General features: G+C 39.6%; 1 protein-coding gene across 6 annotated transcripts; it reads left to right on the forward strand.

The window, feature by feature from the left end:
• Nucleotide 1: 1 nt before the first annotated feature.
• Nucleotides 2-10,926, forward strand: POGLUT2 (protein O-glucosyltransferase 2). Of its 6 annotated transcripts, XM_031466299.2 has the most exons (11): nucleotides 533-658; nucleotides 888-1,044; nucleotides 2,132-2,337; nucleotides 3,680-3,885; nucleotides 4,067-4,144; nucleotides 4,704-4,876; nucleotides 4,999-5,236; nucleotides 7,038-7,247; nucleotides 7,935-8,024; nucleotides 9,198-9,338; nucleotides 10,687-10,926. In XM_031466299.2, the coding sequence occupies exons 3-11, from the start codon at nucleotides 2,256-2,258 to the stop codon at nucleotides 10,702-10,704; spliced, it is 1,236 nt and encodes a 411-aa protein (XP_031322159.1). In that variant the 5' UTR covers nucleotides 533-658; nucleotides 888-1,044; nucleotides 2,132-2,255; the 3' UTR covers nucleotides 10,705-10,926. The 6 variants fall into 6 exon arrangements, 5 of the variants coding, with proteins under 5 accessions (XP_010984344.1, XP_010984345.1, XP_031322159.1 ...); XM_010986042.3 differs by lacking the exon at nucleotides 888-1,044 and having other exon boundaries at nucleotides 3-658; XM_010986043.3 differs by lacking the exon at nucleotides 888-1,044 and having other exon boundaries at nucleotides 7-658; nucleotides 9,198-9,305.
• The last annotated feature ends 7,421 nt before the right edge of the window (nucleotides 10,927-18,347 follow it).

An 18,347-nucleotide genomic window follows, 5' to 3' on the forward strand; every position in this document is an offset into this window, starting at 1 on the left:
ATAAAGCCTGCGGGATTTCCGCTAGTCCTGGCGCGAACTACACGTCCCAGGAAGCCCTGGCGCCCGGACGCGTATCCACCCCGCCATCCACTTGGAGAAGGCTTTACTCAGCCCGGGCCGACGCGCGGGCCAATCCCCTCGCCCTGCACCTTGGGCTGGAAGCTGAGGCGGATTCGCCCCCCAATGATGCTCCAGTTACAGAAGCAGCGTAAGTTTGTCATTGTCCAGAGGAAGAGGAGCAACGTGGTTCTTGACCATTTCAGCAGAACTGCTGGCATCCTTCAGCTGGACCAGCCAGAGCTCCGGTTGTGATTTTCCTGGGGAGACCCACGCTCCAGTCCAGCCCAGCAAAGGACCCCTCTTGGAGCCGCGTCTGCAGCTGCGATCGGCCGACGTGCCTCTGCCCAAGCCGCGGCTGGCTCCGTCCACCTCTTACCCTTCATTTATCCGTGGATCATTTTGAATCCATCTTGTAAATGTTTAGCATTTTGCTGCTTTACTGCTTCTTTCTGGGGACAGTTCCAGCCTTGGCCGAGACCGGCGGAGAGGGGCTACTGAGCCCGGAGAGAAGCGAAATATGGGGACCGGGGCTGAAAGCAGCGGTCGTCCTTCCCGCGCGCTATTTCTATATTCAGGCGGTGGACACATCAGGAAATAAGTAAGTCGAGAAATGGCTCGCCGACTATTTGGGGATGCGGTTAAAACTTACTGTTTCTTCCCTCACGTGTTATCCACCCAAGAACTCATTTCTAAATAGCAGTTTAAAATCCAGGACATTTGGGTGCTATTCACATCTGATTTTAACAGTCTTACCCCGTCCCAATCCATTTTTCTCTGTAGCTTTCGAAATAATTTTGAATAAGCTTTTCTCCTGGCTGTTTTGATAGGGATTCCCACATGGCTGGAACAAACCCCTGCACTTTGCTGGAAGTATTTTCTAAGTCCTTCTGCATAACCTGTTACAAGGATTTAAACCCACTTGTTAGAAACTGGTTGGTTTCAGCTTTCTCTGGTGCTGCCCTCTGTTTTTAGGTAGACATGCAGGTAAGCTGCTTTGAAACTGAAATAGAGAACTACAGCACTATTTGCAACTTTATAGTTGAGAGGGAAAATACCAAAATGTGAATCCCTTGTGTGTTTGTTACAACTTTATGTCATTCCATGGAATTCAACAATTAAAATTATACTTAAAAATTTTTATAGCATTCACGTACTTCTGAAATGACTACCTTTTTTTTTTTTTTTTTTGTGGATGCTGACTACGTATATTTGGCAGGCAAAAAAATCTTAGGAATGTTTTCCAAAGCAAAGAAAAGGAAGGTTATAAATTTTTGTCACTTGGCTGTAAATAGTGCAATGGGGGAAACTAAATACCATCTTAATCTTAACACCAAGAGCACTCACTCAAAAGAAAAAACTTTTTTACAACATCACTTACATGATATCCACCTCGTAGCTTTTGCCCATGGCTGAGCATGATTTACAATACTGATTTCTTAACGAATCACTGAGAGTGATTTGTCAGAAAATCATTATCTTTAGAGGCAGTATTTGATCACAAATTTCCAGATGTGATGGGCATGAAGTAAGTAGTAGTTTGATGAGACTGTGTTTATATATGAAATGCATAAGTGTAAGTATGTTCTATGTTTACATAGATTAGTAGTCTTAACATATTCCCTTGCAATTTTCTTTTTTTTCTATATATATATATTTATATATAGTTTTTTAATTGAAGTATAGTCAGTTTACAATGTGTCAACTTCTGGTGTACAGCATAATGCTTCAGTCATATAGGAACATACATATATTCATTTTCATATTTTTTTCACCATAAATTACTACAAGATATTGAATGTATTACCCTGTGCTATACAGTATGAACTTGTTGTTCTTTGCAATTTTCTAATGAAACTGTTTTATATTATCTTGGCCATTGTCATCCTCTTCTTTTTTATTTTTTTAATGTCTGTTTTGTCATATTCATTCTGGTACTAAAAGCATAAGGACAGAGAAGCAAACATGTTAGGGGAGGATGTGGGAGAGAAGATTAAGGTTCACAGACTGGAGAACATAATCTTTGTACGTTTGTTAAAATAATCTTTATATCTTACTGTTCTTCCCATCACAGATTCACATCTTCTCCGGGTGAAAAGGTGTTCCAGATTAAAATCTCAGCACCAGATGAGCAATTCACTAGAGTTGGAGTCCAGGTTTTAGACCGAAAAGATGGGTCCTTCATAGTAAGATACAGGATGTATGCAAGCTACAAAAATCTGAAGATAGAAGTTAAATTCCAAGGCCAACATGTAGCCAAATCTCCATATATTTTGAAAGGTCATTTGGAACATAATTTTAAAACAACAGTATTTGAATACAATAATGAATGTCTTTCAATCAATAAAAACAAGTTAGCATGCTATTTTTTTCACTGAAAAAAAAATGCACATCTCCTACTTGAACTGAGATTCCTGGTAAAAGAGAGAAATGCAAGATTTGAATGGAAATTATAATTGGCGAAAGAGGAAAGAACATATTGATAGAGAATTTGCTCCTTGAAGACACAACATTAGCAAGAAGAATCCAGCCGTATACACACGGTCATAGATGGCTCTTTCTTAATTAGAGATGTGTGATTTAAGTAACTGACAAATGTTATTGAAATTTGGTCAATCACTTCAGAAAGAGAGTGGAAGTTGACTGTGGTTTTTTGTCTTTGTTTCACTACTAGTTTTCCCAAGAAATCCTCTGATGTGTTCTGACAGAGGATGAGAGTACAGCTTTCTTACCTAGAGCCATATCATTTCCTCTCAGTGGAGACAGCACCCTCAAATACTAGAAAAGCGGTGTTTGTACAGACACACAAATCTTCCTTGTCCCCCTGCCACAAGAAAGGCAAATGTTTTTCAAAAAATGTCTAGATGTCTTTCCCACACTCCACCAGGACCACCTCGTACCATATAACCTGCTGAACCTTCAAAAGGTATCCCAGTGTCTACTACTGCCTGGGTCAGGTGACAATCTGAGAATTAGAAAAATAAATGACAATAAAATGTCAATTCAGATTCTGTTAGTATTATGTTATATTAGTATTATTTCTGTAAATGTAATTCATTATAATATTAGTGAATGAGTGTTTCGCAGATTACTTGGCTTTATAATTCTTCACAAAAATAGCAAACACAGGAAGGAGGCTTTACCTGTATCGACTGTATTATCCATTGAGAAGAGTAGCTTAGACACTTTAAGAACTTGCTTGTATCATAGACCATTGAAATTCTAATTTCTTATCATTTTTGTCTTTCATTAAAACACTTACTCCTCCTTTTTTATGTTTTACCAATGTTTGGTTATTCTTAAGTACACAGAAGATAAAGAATAATGGACTCTGGTAGCCACTGAGAGCAGAAAAGTAGTACCATTGGCTTTCTTTTGAACTTGTACCAAGAGGGCCTGACTGTGAAAATATCCTAAGACTTAACTGTAAAGTGCGGTCAGAACAGACTTGCTAGCGATACCGCAGTGTAATAAAAATGTTTTTCTTTTTAAAATATTTTTCCCATCAAAATGCCCTTCCCATCTAGGCAAAATGTGTGAAGTCCTATTATGGGTATTTGTTACATGTTTCAAATGCCGAGTGAAGTTAATACTGTATATTTTGTTCCTCGTGTGTCATTAGGGCCGGTTTACCATGAGAATTGTGACTGTCCTTTGGAAGACAGTGCAGCCTGGCTTCGGGAGATGAACTGCCCGGAAACCATTACTCAGATTCAGAGAGATCTGGCACATTTCCCTACCGTTGATCCAGAAAAGATTGCAGCAGAAATCCCGAAAAGATTTGGACAAAGACAGAGCTTATGTCATTATACCTTGAAGGATAACAAGGTACAGTTCATGACTAAGGTTTGCTTGTTTGTCTTAGTGATTTTGGCTTTGACCACTTGACTACAACCAGCTATGTAGTTTTATTAAAAAATCACTCTATGGATCACTTTGATCAGCTTTATCTCAGCGAAGTCAGCCAGTTCTCTTAGACTAACAGAATAAACATTCAATTCTCTTCCAGGTTTATATCAAGACTCATGGTGAACATGTAGGTTTTAGAATTTTCATGGATGCCATACTACTTTCTTTGACTAGAAAAGTAAGTATTTCTTTTCTATTCTCGCCTATGTATAATGGACAGTCTAAGCCCAGGTTCTACAATATAATTTTTAAAAATAAAAATAAGAGAAATTTCAGGGGTGTTCTGTCCTGGAGCCTGAAGTACCGTGATAGTCTTCTGAGGTTTTATGTCATGTAGGACACCTGTGTTAGTCTCCTAGGAATGCTGTGACAAAGCATGTGAACTGAGTGGCTCAAAACAACAGAAAGTTATTCTCTCACAATTCTGGAGGCTAGAAGTCCAAAATCAGGGTGTCAGCAGGGCCATGCTCCCTCTAAAACCTGTAGCGGGGAGTCCTCTCTAGGCTCTTCTAGTTTCCGGGGGTGCCCAGCAATCCTTGGGTTTTCTCGGTTTGCAGGTGCACCACTCCACTCTCTCTGCCACCACGTGGCATCATCCCTGGGTATCTTCACGTCTTCCATTCTTCTGTGGCCATGAAAGGCCGCGTGCTCGAGCCAGCCTTTCCCAGCTCACTGATAAATAGAAGGAATTATCCGATTCAAGAAATGTGAATCAGCCCTTGGCTTTCTTTTCCCAGGTGAAGATGCCAGATGTGGAGTTTTTTGTTAACTTAGGAGACTGGCCTTTGGAAAAAAAGAAATCCAGTTCACACATCCATCCCATCTTTTCTTGGTGTGGCTCCACGGATTCCAAGGATATCGTGATGCCTACCTATGACCTGACTGACTCCGTTCTAGAAACCATGGGCCGGTGAGAGACCCGGGTCGAAGAGACCCAGAGCCTTGGTTTCCTTTCCTTGGTGAGTTCTTTCCCAGTGACCTTTGCGATGTGATGGTGCAGGGGAAGAATCTGTTGCACTTTCTGTCTTCCAGAGTGAGTCTGGATATGATGTCTGTGCAAGCTAACACGGGGCCTCCCTGGGAAAGCAAAAACTCCACAGCTGTCTGGAGAGGGCGAGACAGCCGAAAGGAGAGACTCGAGCTGGTGAAACTGAGCAGAAAACACCCGGAACTTATAGATGCTGCTTTCACCAACTTTTTCTTCTTTAAACACGACGAAAGCCTGTATGGGCCCCTTGTGAAGCACATTTCATTCTTTGATTTCTTCAAGGTATGATATCACCTGTGGCAAATCCTTTCTGTTTTTCCAAATACCTTCATTTTGGGGAGGGAAATCGAGGCCTATAAATTACAAGGAGTGGGAGAGGTGAGCGCAAAATGTAGTGAACTTCAAGGCACGGGGCCCCGGACACTGTTTGGATAACCTGGGTTATGCTCAGTTTCTAGACCTGAAATTAAATACGCATCAAGGGAGTTTGGGACCTGGGTAGAGCTCTAATTTTTCCCCCAGCTGACCCTCAAGAGAAGCACATTTTGGCTCCAGATCCTTTTTTGTTAATAAATACATACAAGTGATTTTACAAATATTTCTCCCCAGAGCCATAGCATCACAATGGTCTAAAGAAGAAATATAAACCATGTGTCTCTTATCAGACCTCTGGTAGGGAAATGACTTGGAATCTATCTAGATGTTCTGCCCAGGAACCCTGGGGATTAGGGAGTGCTTTTTGTGTCTAGAATGTGGATTGTTCACATTTCCCAGGGTCAATCCTTTTTCTAACAACTCCCTTTTCCAGGCAGTAGGATACTGCCCTGATGTCTAGACCACTGTGTGGTTTTTGGAGTCCCATGTGGCAGAGAGAAAAGTAGGCCAAAAGATAGTCAGCTGTCTTCTGCAGGTGGGAAGGCACGTGATTAGCAAGCTCTGTCTGTGCTGTAGATGGCCAGATTTTCTTTCCATGGGTAACATGGTGGCAGGAAGACCTAAAGAAAGCCATAAGTTGACTTCTTAGTGTCTTTTCCATACACATATCACAGAAATTTTCAAAAGAAATGATCATAACCAAAGAGAACTGATACCAGCCATCCCCCCTCAGAGTCTTCTGTCATATACCTTTGCTTTATTTCTGCTTGTTGAATTTGCTACAGCTAAAGACTGTTGACTGCCACAGTGCTATAACCATTTTGTCATAGATGTTCTTGCCCCAGAGCTTGTTAATTTCCTTAAGACGTGTGTGTGTGTGTGGTCATCTGATGTTTTAAAGATACGGTTAACACAGCATAGAATGTGCCGTTGATAAAGTAGTAAAGTGATTACATAGTCATGATAAATGTATGTTTCCTCTATAGTCAATATCTTGTAGTAACCTATAGTGAAAGAGTATGAAAAGGAATATATGTATATACGTGTATGACTGAAACATGATGCTGTACACCAGAAATTGACACATTATAAACTGACTATTCTTCATTTTAAAGTCTATTTTGTATGATACTCCAGCTTTCTTTTGGCTTCCATTTGCATGGAATGTCTTTTTCCATCCCCTTACTTTCAGCTAGCTCTGAAGTAGGTCTCTTGTAGACAGCATATATATGGGTCTTGTTTTTGTATCCATTCAGCCAGTCTGTGTCTTTTGGTTGGAGAATTTAATCCATTTACATTGAAGGTAATTATTGATAAGTATGTTCTTATTGCCATTTTGTTAATTGTTTGGGGTTTATTTTTGTAGGCTTTTTTTTTTTTAAACTGACTATACTTCAATAAAAAAAGAAAAATCTGTCTTCCCTTAGGTTGTAGGCTTAGGACAACAATTTTGTAATTTTATTGGCTGCTCCAGCCTTAGCCTCATGGCCCCTTTGTGAAATTTGGGAGACCATCAGAATACGCCTTTAGGTCCAGGTGTGCGTATTGGATGCAGTAGCACTCACTGACTGGTGGAGGCCAAGGGCAAAATCTGGCCGGTTTGTATCTGAGGATAGTGAGGCTTTATGTGTGGAAAGAAGAGGAGAATAAAGAGAGTGGAAAAAGAGAAATTTAGTGGAGGCTCTTATCCGATATTGCTGTTTTGCAGCATAAGTATCAGATAAATGTAGACGGCACTGTCGCTGCGTACCGCCTGCCATATCTGCTGGTGGGCGACAGTGTCGTCCTGAAGCAGGACTCCATCTACTATGAACACTTTTATAACGAGCTGCAGCCCTGGAAACACTACATTCCAGTTAAAAGCAACCTGAGCGACCTCCTAGAAAAACTTCAATGGGCAAAAGATCACGATGAGGAGGTAAGGTCAGTCTCTTTGTAGCCCAATATCATGGGTTCGTTTTCAAGGTCCTGTGCCTGGGAAGCATTCAGGCACATGTAGACCCTCACCTGTAAATGGGAAGCCACCTCTCCATGGACAGCACAGTTCCCTTCAGGGTGAACACAGGTGTTGTGACTTGGTTAACTGTCCACCGTGCACATGAAACTAAAAGCTAAACCTTGGCCTTGATTATGCTGTTGTCTAGGCAGTTTGACCTGAGCCTCTAGCACTGCTTCACTCTACTCGCAATGTGAAAATTAAGATGGCCAGTATGGCAGGAGGAAAACTGACTGTGCAATGGATTAAAATGAGAGATTCATGAAATAAGCTTGAAACTAATTCTGTGATGAAAATTGTTAAGCAGTGCATTAAGCTTCATCTTGAATTTACAAAGTTATTGTTACTTCATTTAATGTTTACCTTTTCTTTCCAAGAGAAGCTAATTCCAGGAGATCCAATATGACTTCTCAGACTTTCAAAACTTCTCAGAAACATCCCTTTAATTGGAACAAACATATTCTGTTAAATGTTCCCTTTACCACGTAAGACCCCAAAGATATTTTCCCCACTATTTTCCCACTAAAATGTACTCTGAAGATCAGTTAGCATGTGTCCACATGGGGAAAAGTATGTTTCATGAAAGGGATATTATTTTTGTTCCCATAGGCAAAGAAGATAGCAAAAACAGGACAAGAATTTGCAAGAAATAATCTCATGGGTGATGATATATTCTGCTATTATTTTAAACTTTTCCAGGTCAGTATTTTCTAAGAAAGTAGACATACAACTTGTAATGGTCAGTTCTGTTAATAGCAAGGAATATTTCACTTAATTTCTCAAAGTGAATTAATTAAAGGGGTATGTGTATAGCTCTGTAGGCAAAAATCAGGGACAAATATCAAAGAATAATGAAAATAATAGGAAACCAAAGATCAGCTAATGGAGAATGCTACAGCATTGAGGGAAAAGTATCACTGTTAGAAGCATATGGTATGTGGTGAGGAAATTGGCGTCTGATCCTCCAAAGGTACTGTGCACGGATCTGTATTTCCTCTTTGCACAACTTTGCTGCTGCCTCACCACTTCCTTGTCTAAACAGTGCAAAGCATGTTTGGACTGGTTGTACTGACCCCAAATGAGCCATGACTTTTCTTGGAAAATATTTTCATGCATTTAAGGATTGTAATCAAAGCATATCTGACAATTTGAAAAGTTCTTTAAAAAAAATGCTCTGGGAAACAGGTACTTGGCAAATAATAGTGCTAGATCTAAGTTAAGATTTTTTTTTTTTAATTTCAGAATTGAAAATATTAAGCCCCCAGTCTTAGACACTGCTACAGAACAAAATTGGTCTTTTTCTGGTCTGCACTGGCCCCTCCCCCTTTATAACCTTTCCTAGGGGATGTGAAATGTGTAGACTGAAGGAGCCACAGGTGTTTACTATCTGAATTCCTAGAGACCCACAAGGTAGAGTTCATTCATTCAACTCAAGTATAAGCATAAGCACCTGGCCTGGAGCCCAGCACAGAGCAAACACATGAGGAATGAAGGTGCAACTGAGGCTGTACAAGATGTGGTGGGTCCGGCAGGCATGGTCAGTCCTCAGATTCTCAGTCTAGGGAAGATGGTGAGCACAGTTACTTTCACTACGCGGCAGAAGGTGGAAAACACACAACACACACACACACAACCATACAACCATAGAAGTCATATAAATGAAGGATGGAATAAGGAGTGGTCTATTACACTAGGCAGCCCGTGCCCGGAGGACAACGGCTTCTCAGAAGCTCTGTGGGGTGCTTAAGTAGGGAGGACTCTGCACATCACAACTTGACACGTGAGTGAAATGGACCGCGTTCGAGCAAACTCCAGCGTATGGAACTTGCTAAGCATTATATCAGACATACTTTTGTACTGTTGCCGACACAGGAATATGCCAGTTTACAAGTGAGTGAGCCCCAAATCCGAGAGGGCATGAAGAGAGTGGAACCACAGACTGAAGATGACCTCTTTCCTTGCACGTGCCACAGGAAGAAGGTAACCAGAGCTGACCTTCTGACCCACGTCAGAGTAAGAACTGACAGTGATCTAAGTCCTTATTTCTTAACTCAGCCAGGCAACAACTACCCGAATTCCTCTTGGCGCCTCCAAGCAATTCGTTCTACCAGATTCAGTTATAATAGATTCCAAAGAGGCAAAAGATGGGTGCTAAGATGCAGTGAACTGAGAACACACGGGGCTCCCAGCAAAGCGGAGGGAAGCCTGTTTTATTGTGAGAATTCAGATCAGATTGAATAATTACAGTTTGTGAAGTATTTTCACATGTGTCATCTCATAGCCTCATCTCCCTGTAAAAGAGCTTCTGCCAAGTTCATCATCCCAATTTAGAAATGAAAAAAATATATAACCATGATTATTCATGTGAACGGATTATTCATTTGAAAGCAGTCTCTGCTGATACTCCACGTACTGATTTCCTTTGTAAGAGGCAGATTCATGTATGGACTTGCTAGGCTGAAGAGGACCTTGGCAGAGGTCACTCAGTAAATGCCTTCATTTTACAGTTAAGAAAACTGAGCCCAAAGAAGACTTTAGCTCAGAATCCTCTATCTGGATTATAGCAAAACAAGGACCCAAAACCAGTATATCATTCTCAAATTGTGTGCATAGTTGTGTAGAAAGACAGTGTGGCAGGGGAGGGTTGTTTTGATTATAGTTGTTTTTTGCTTAAAGGAATATATATTATATAAAATTATGTATATATTCATATATGTAATATGCTGGCTTGACATTATCTCAAGCAACCTCGTCAGATCTCAGAACAGACAAACTCAAAACGGTGACTTTGAACCCAAAGATGATAGTTATTACATCTGCCTCTCAAGGGGGTTTAAAAGGAACAAGGTGACTCCTAGTCCCTGTGGTGTGATGGAACCAACTTTTATGGGCTCACTGATTGTGAAATTTAGGAATTTTGCACAGCGGTTAAGTGTTGGTAGCTTGGGATCCACCTGGTGGGAGCATTTACACCATGACAACAGCACATGATACGAATCAGCTTTGTTTTGTTTCGTTTTGTTCTGGTTTGTTGGAGGACTGCTCTGCCGCTAACTGGCCCTCAAGCAGTGCACCATCAGTGCAAACCCCTCTCAGCGCTGTCGGACCATAAAATCAGTTAAAGCCAGTGATGAAGCAGAAACTGCCAGAAATGAAAGGGACCCCCATCAGGTTCCCCATCAATGTGACTTACCCTTGGGTGATTCCAGTAATAGTCCCAGATCCTAAAAGCCTCTAGCAGTAACTTGGCTATTTTTTTTCCTTCTTTGATCTTTAAGGGAAAACAATTAAGAAACTAATGTAATCATCTAGACTCATAGAAGACTTCTTGATGTTTCTAAATACTATTTCTTAATTGCAGACCAAAGATGAACTCTAATGTGCAAAATACCTTCCTTTCAAATAATGGTGCTCTGAAGACTCTTCTTAACTGAAAAGAAGAAGAATGTCTTTTAAATATTAATTCCATGGACAATGTAAAATCTGCTATGTGATTGCTTGGATTATGAAGATATGTTCCTTCTTATTATGCAGTATTCCCGTGACTGTCCTTTGAAGCACGTTTTTAGAATTTTATAATAAAATCACTTTTATTTTAAAAGCCTGTGTTGTGCTAGTCATTAGCTGTGTTTGCACCACGGAGCAGTAAAAAGAGAGGGTGTCTGGATCTTGGACTCAGTGTGAACAAAGCATCACAGAAGCCACCACCTACCCAGACAAGTGGTTCACATGACAAAGCACTAAACCTCTGTCTTGTTTACACTGTTATTTTGGATAATCAGTCACTCACAGCCAAACCTAATTCTAATGATTCTGACAAGGCCTTTCATAACCTGCCCTCTGCCTTTTTTTTTTTTAATTGAAATGCAGTCAATTTACAATGTTGTGTTAGTTTCTGGTGTACAGCGTAGTGATTCAGTTATACATATATATTCCTTTCCATGTTCTTTCTCAGTATAGGTTATTACAAGATATTGAATATAGTTCCCTGTGCTATATAGTAGGACCTTTTTGTTTATCTGTTTTATGTGTAGTAGTCAGTATCTGCAAATCTCGAACTCCCAGTTTATCCCTCCACACCTCCCTTCCCTCCTGGTATCCATAAGTTTGTTTTCTATGTCTGTGAGTCCGCTTCTGTTTCCCCAGATCTTTAATCAAATCCCTCACTGCTTCCTAATATGTACCCTCTAGTCCAGCAAAACCAACCCTTTACTGCTGCTTCAGTGTTTTGTTCCTTACCTTCCTTGTAGATGCTTTCCCTTGGTCTGGAATGCCATGACCCTCTCCGTCTGGCTTAGATATGCTTCAGTGCTCATTTCAGGAGTCATGCCCCTGAGTCCTCCCATCTGTACACTCGTATCATTGCATTTACCACGCTGTGTGGTCGTGATCCAAATCATTTTTCTCCCTGACCAGGTTTTAAGCAACTATACACTCTTCTGTTTAAAAAAGTGCCTGCAACTACAAAGACTCAATAAGTAGTGAATGGATGAATGAATAACTGAATGAAAAATTACCCTGGAATGTGATTAAGGGGATTAAGCAGAAACTAGAAATCCTAACACTGAACTGTAACGTATGTCCCCACAAATTCCTTTCCTACTAGTTTCCCTTCCACCCGTCTTCCAGTTAGGTCATCTGTTATAAATTTTTCAAATTGTGGAATGTATCATATATACAAAAGGCTATAAAACATATGCAGCTTAAAAATAATTCTAAGAATACACCCATGTAACTACTGACAAAGATTCTTTGCTTGGCAAATTTTAATCAGAATCCTGAACCTTCTAGTTCCTTCTGTGCACTTCCATTTAAAGTCTAGTTTCAGTAAGAACCCTGCTAAGTCTGTGTAGCAAGAATCCCCCATCCGCCATATCTGATCACTCTCACCATCTAATCCGGTTCCTGGTCCTCCTCTGTCCCCCCAGGTGACGTCTGATCCCTCCAGCATGACTTCAGTAAGAATCCTTTTAGGTCAGATTAGCCAGACTCCCCCCCACAACCCTGGATGTTTCCTCTTAGTAATTTCCCATCCACTGCCCCCCACCCTGCTCCTAGGCTATAAATTCCCACTTGGCTTTGCTACATTCAGAACTGAGCAGGTTCTGTCCTGAGATCCCTTCCCCCCTTTTGCAATAGTCCTGAATAACATCTATCTTTACCACTTTAACTACTGTCCAGGTCTGGTTTTGCTTTGACACTACCAGCTGGGTTCAGAAATAGAACACTGCTGCTTCCCTGGAAATGCCTCGTGTGTCTCACCTGCTCCCAGTTGGCCATTGTTGTGGTGGCTGTGATCATCTTTTCCTTGCCCTTATGTATCATTATTATTATTATTATTATTATTTTAAAAAGAGGTACTGGGGATTGACCCCAGGTCCTCTGCATGCTAAGCATGGGCTCTACCACTGAGCTATACCTCCCCCTACCTTGCCCTTATTTAGAGTTTTACCACCTACCTATACTTCCCTAAGCAACACAGTTTAATTTTGCTTTGTTTTAAAATTTATATAAATGGGTTTTTGCTATTACTTGCCTGTTGGTGCGTATAGTGCCAGTACATTCATTTGTACACGGAGACAGTATTACATTGTACAAAGACGATCACTGTTTTGCACATTCTACTGAAGATGGACATTTAGGTTGTTTCTGTTTTTCTGGTAATCCTATTCTTATTTATGTTTCTCGGCCACATTTTCTTAGGAGTGGAATTATTGCGTTGTAAAGTGTGTACCTCTGCAATTTTACTAGATAATGTCAAACAACTTTTCAACTTGATTGTCACAATTTACACTCTCTCCCAGTGATGTTCAAGATTTCCTATTGCTTTGCTTCCTTGCTAACGCTTGATATTAGCAGACTTTTAAATTTTTGCTGATCTTTTATTCTTTAATTTTTTGCTAATCTGATTGGTGTGGAATGACAACTCTTGTTTTAATATTTATTTCTCTGATTACTAACGAAGCTGACCATCTTTTCATATCGTTATGAGCCACTTGTGTTGCTTTTCCTATAAATTTTTATTGATTGATTGATTTACTTACTTTGGCTCATTTTCCTACTAAATCGTTTGGCTTCCTAGTGGATTCATAAAAGTATATTTTGGAGCTAGTACTTTGTTGATTATATCTGCAGCATACCTCCTAGTTCATGGCGTGTCTTCAATTCTCACTGCAGTGTCTTTTAATGTTCAAAGACATGATTTTAATGTATAGGGCTATATCAATCTTTTTCTTTAATGGCTGGTGTGCTTTATATCTTGTTTAAAAAATCTTTCCCGATCCCCAGGTCACTAAGTCAGTCTTCTATGTTATCTTCTGTATGAGTTCCCTAGGGCTGCCTGAGCAAATTATCACAAACCTGGTAATTTGACATGGAAGAAATTTATTCTCTCCTAGTTCTGAAGACCAGAAGTCTACGGCCAAGGTGTCGGCAGGGTTGGTGCCTCCTGGACTCTCTCTCCCCTTGCCTCTCTCCCGGCTTCCGGTGGCTGCTGGCAATCCTTGGTATTCCTTGGCTTGTAGACACCTCCGTCCAATCTTTGCCTCCATCTTCACACGGTCTTTCCCTCTGAGTGTCTCTGTATCGCCTCCTTTTCTGTCTTTCATAAAGACATTTGTCCTTGGATTTAGGGCTCACTCTAAATCCAAGATGATCTCATCCTGAGAGTTTTAATTATATTATATAAAGACCTTATTTCAAAGTAGACAGGTTAGGGCTTTGACAAATCTTTGGGGGGCCACTATTCACCCACTATATTTAAAAACGTTCCTTTTGAAACTAGGAACAACATACGAATTCCCACATCACACACTGCTGTTCTGCCTAGTGCTGGAAGTCTGAGCTGGCACAGTCAACCCGGAAAAGAGGTAGGAAGTTGAAGGATGGAAAAATAATAAATAAAACTGTCATTAAAAGCAGGTGATAGGCTACAGTACACAGAAAATCTTAATGAATCTACAGATAAGTTGTTGGAATTAACAAGAAAAGGTGGCATTTGCTAAATACAAAACTATTAAATTCAGTTGTATTTTAATGTACCAGCTAGCAACAGAAAAAATAAAAATAAAAATGTTTATTTCAAGATAGCATTCACAGTAGCTTTGAAAGCTATGAAGTACTTGTTTGAGGAATTAATTCTAGCAAAAATGGACAAGATCTTTATACAGAAAGTTAGGCAACTTTTAAAAAAGTAATTCAATTGAAAAATATCACATATTCACAGATAGGCAAACTCAATATTAAAGATGTCAACTTTCCCCCATGTAGTATATAGAGTCAATGGCCTGTCGACCAAAATATGCCCTGCCCCACTTTATGAACTTTTCCTAAGAAATGTATTCACCTGCAAAGTCCAAGAAATATTAAACACTCTGAAGGAAGGACGAATTGTGAGCTTTCCCACTATATAGCAAGAATGTTTACAATGCTATAGAATTTCAGACCATGCGATACTAGTGGCAGGAAAGGGAAAAACAGAACCATACCACATAGTGATGCATAAACAGGCTGGAAACTTATCTGCAACCCGGGACTGCAGAGAGTTGGAGAAAGTTTGCACGTTTCAGTGAGTGGAGCTGGGACAATATGTATTAATGATTCCAATTCCAGTGCATGGTTGTTCTCCCCACACCGTCAAGCAATTCACTCACACCAGTCAGGTGTCCAACAATTCAACTCAATTCTGACACCATCTACTCGGGGATAGGACCAGATTCCTCAGGTTAAGGGCTCAGTCCATAAGACTGGCCTTCACTTCAGATGCCAATCACAAGTCCAGGTTGTCACCTGTGCTTCTGACCAACTGGCTATAAATCATAGCTTCCCACAACCCCCTCCATGGGTCCAATTAATTTGCTGGAGCAACTCACAGGACCCAGGAAGCCAGGTTCCTCAGTAGACTACCAGTTTATTACAAAGGATAGTGAAGAACGGTAATCAGCAGCCTGATAAAGAGATGCTCAAAACAGGTTCCCAAACAAAGGAGCTTCTGTCCTCGTGGAGTTTGGGGCAGGGCTTGATGATTTGTGGAAGTATCTGCTTCACCAACTTGAAAACGCTTCAAACCCCATCTTTTTGGGTTTTATGGTGGCTTCATTGCATAGGCCTGATTGATTAAATCATTGGCCACTGTTGATAGAATTAACCTCTAGCCTCTTTCCCTCTCCTGGAGGGGGATGGGGAGACACTAAAAGTTCTACTCCTATAATCACAAGGTTGTTTTTGTTGGCAACCAGCCCTTATCCTTTGGTACTTTTCAAAAGCCAACGCATTAACATAGCAATAGTCTCCTTTATTGCTCTATCACTTCAGAAATTCCAAAGGTTTCAGGCGCTCTATACCAGAAATGGGACAAAGGAAGACAAAATATGTATTTCTTATTATAAATCATAATATCGTACGTATCCGTATATAGAAGAAAAAGAGTAAGATCCCATCACACAATAAATCCAAAGATCAATTCGAGGAGGATTAGTGACAAAAGGCAAAACATACCATTTGTCATCAGCAAAGAGGCTGTCTCTGTGCTGTATTAGCAGTATATGTCTACTGGCAGCTGCAGTGACTGAAGAATTATTAGTTCCTTCACTTTATGGCAATGATAAATTAAGTCTTACAACATATTACCCAAAAAATGCCAACTCGAGAAGTTTCTCAACATGGGTTTCTCATTGTACAAATCTTTTTAAATTCACCCTGAGAAGGTGGCCATTCCAATCCATCACAGTGGCACTGCCACAAATGGCCCGCGTGTTCCCTGGACCTCAAATGACACATGAGCATAGCAGGAATTCCTCTGTCCAATGCTGCCTCTTGTAAAAATAAGTAAAAAGTAGGTGCTGACAGAATGGCGATCACGGTATATCCCTGCTTTCTTATAAATCTCTTGTTATTATTTTTTTTTTTTGCAGGGGAAGGTAACTAGGTTTTACTGTTTTGGGGGGGTTTCTTTTTCAGAGGAGGCACTGGGGATTGGAGCCAGGACCTCCTGCATGCTAAGCATGCACTCTACCACTGAGCTATGCTCTTCCCCCCATAAATCTTTTGTTTAAATGAATAGAGTTGAGATTCCAACAAGGAATTCAGAAGGACTGACTTAGGTTCTGGAACTTGGAGTGTGTGACCTGTTGATGGATGATTAACTTGACAGGTCTCGTCTGTCTGTGTCTTTCAAAGTCTGGTTTAGAGAATGAGACTTTCAGTCTGAACACTTGAAGTAGGGTATGAGTAATTGAATTGAAAGCATCATATGCTCATACAAATGTCCGTAAACTTTTCCCTCTCCAAAAAAATTTCTCTGTAACAATTTTTCATATCATGGCTCTCTTTCCATAATTTTACACTACATTTTTTTAAGAAGAAAATTTTGGGTGTGAAGAGAGGATGTGGCTGCACAGGTGTAGTGTGAGGGATGCCTGTGATTCTAGATTAGTCCTATATCTTCATTATAAAGGTGGTTACATAACTATACACATGTGATAAAGCTACATGGAACTACACACACACAGATATGAATGCAGGTATGGTTGATGAAATCTGAATAAGCTCTGTGAATTGTACAATGTCAAACTCCCGGTTTGATACTATTCTAGAGGTGTGCAAGACGTTACCTTTGGGGATACTGAATGCAAAGTATAAAGAATCTCCCTGTGCAGACTTTTGGTAACTTCCCCTGAATATATAATTATTTCAAAATGAAATTTTATTTCTCATAAAATTTCAAAAGTAATATAGGCTCACAATAACAAAAAAAATCAACTTCTTCCAATCCCTATCTTCTCAATAGAACCACTGTTAAAACAGTAGATTTACAGACATTTTTTTGGATCCATAAACTTGTAGGTTAGATCCATAATTCATCTTCTCCATCCTTTCTACTACATAAGAAGGATTATTTCTAATTTTCAGCTCTCTCAAAAAGAAGGCTGCCTGCTGGGAACACTGTGGATAACTTAAAATTTTTATCGATAAAGCAAAACAGAGAGACTATATAAACTAGACTCCCATTACTAGGGTCTTAAAAATCTCATGTACCTATATATTCAACAACACTGGATAATATTTATCTTTTACATTTTTGTCTATTTGGATACAAAAATTGTTTTCAAAATATTTCCCTGATTACTTGTGAAACCAAATATCTTTTTTTCTTGTCTTTGACTTTTCCATGATGTCAAATTTTCCTTTTTAAAAATTTTTACTTACTGATTTGTTTCAATTCCTTATGTATTATGAACTTCAACCTTTTGCTGTTATGTTTGTTTCAAATGCTGTCTCCCAATCTCTTTGGTCCTTTGACTTTGCCCACATTGCCTAAATCAGCAAAGGACTGAATCTAAAAATATATGTATATACATGTGTGTATATGTATAACTGAATCGCTTTGTTGTACACCTGAAACTAACATTGTAAATCAACTACACATCAATAAAGAATAAAATTTTAAAAAGTCCATTGATTTCAATGTTAATCTCATCCAACAACACTCACAGGAAATCCAGAGTAATGTTTGATCACATATCTGGGTCCCTTGGCCCAACCAAGTTCAAACATAAAATTAACCATCACAAATAGAATTTATTCAACAAGTATTTATTAAGCACTTAATATGTGCCAGGCATTCTATTAGGTTCTAGAGATACAGCCATGAACAGTCACTATCTCTTCTGAAAGAAGGCTGAAGTAAACAAGGGAAAAATAAATTAATAAGCAGGACAATTATGGATTGATAAATAAAAAATTATTACAAAGAGAAAGTGGGGTGGGTGGGTGGCTGCTTTAGACTGGATGATCAAAGATGCTACTGATTTTTCACTGTTAAGCAAAATGTTTATTATGGTTTATGATAAACAACCACTATTAAAATATTTCCAAATACTAACTTATAAAAAAGGAAGGGCATTAAAATTTTATTAAATGCTTTTTGGGCATCTATTTAAATGTTCGTGTTTTATTTCGATTTGCTTTTGTTACATTTATCCATAATGAATTACATTAATAGTATTTTAATTTTGAAACATC

Source organism: Camelus dromedarius, chromosome 13 (assembly GCF_036321535.1).
Source record: "Camelus dromedarius isolate mCamDro1 chromosome 13, mCamDro1.pat, whole genome shotgun sequence".
NCBI lineage: Eukaryota > Metazoa > Chordata > Mammalia > Artiodactyla > Camelidae > Camelus > Camelus dromedarius.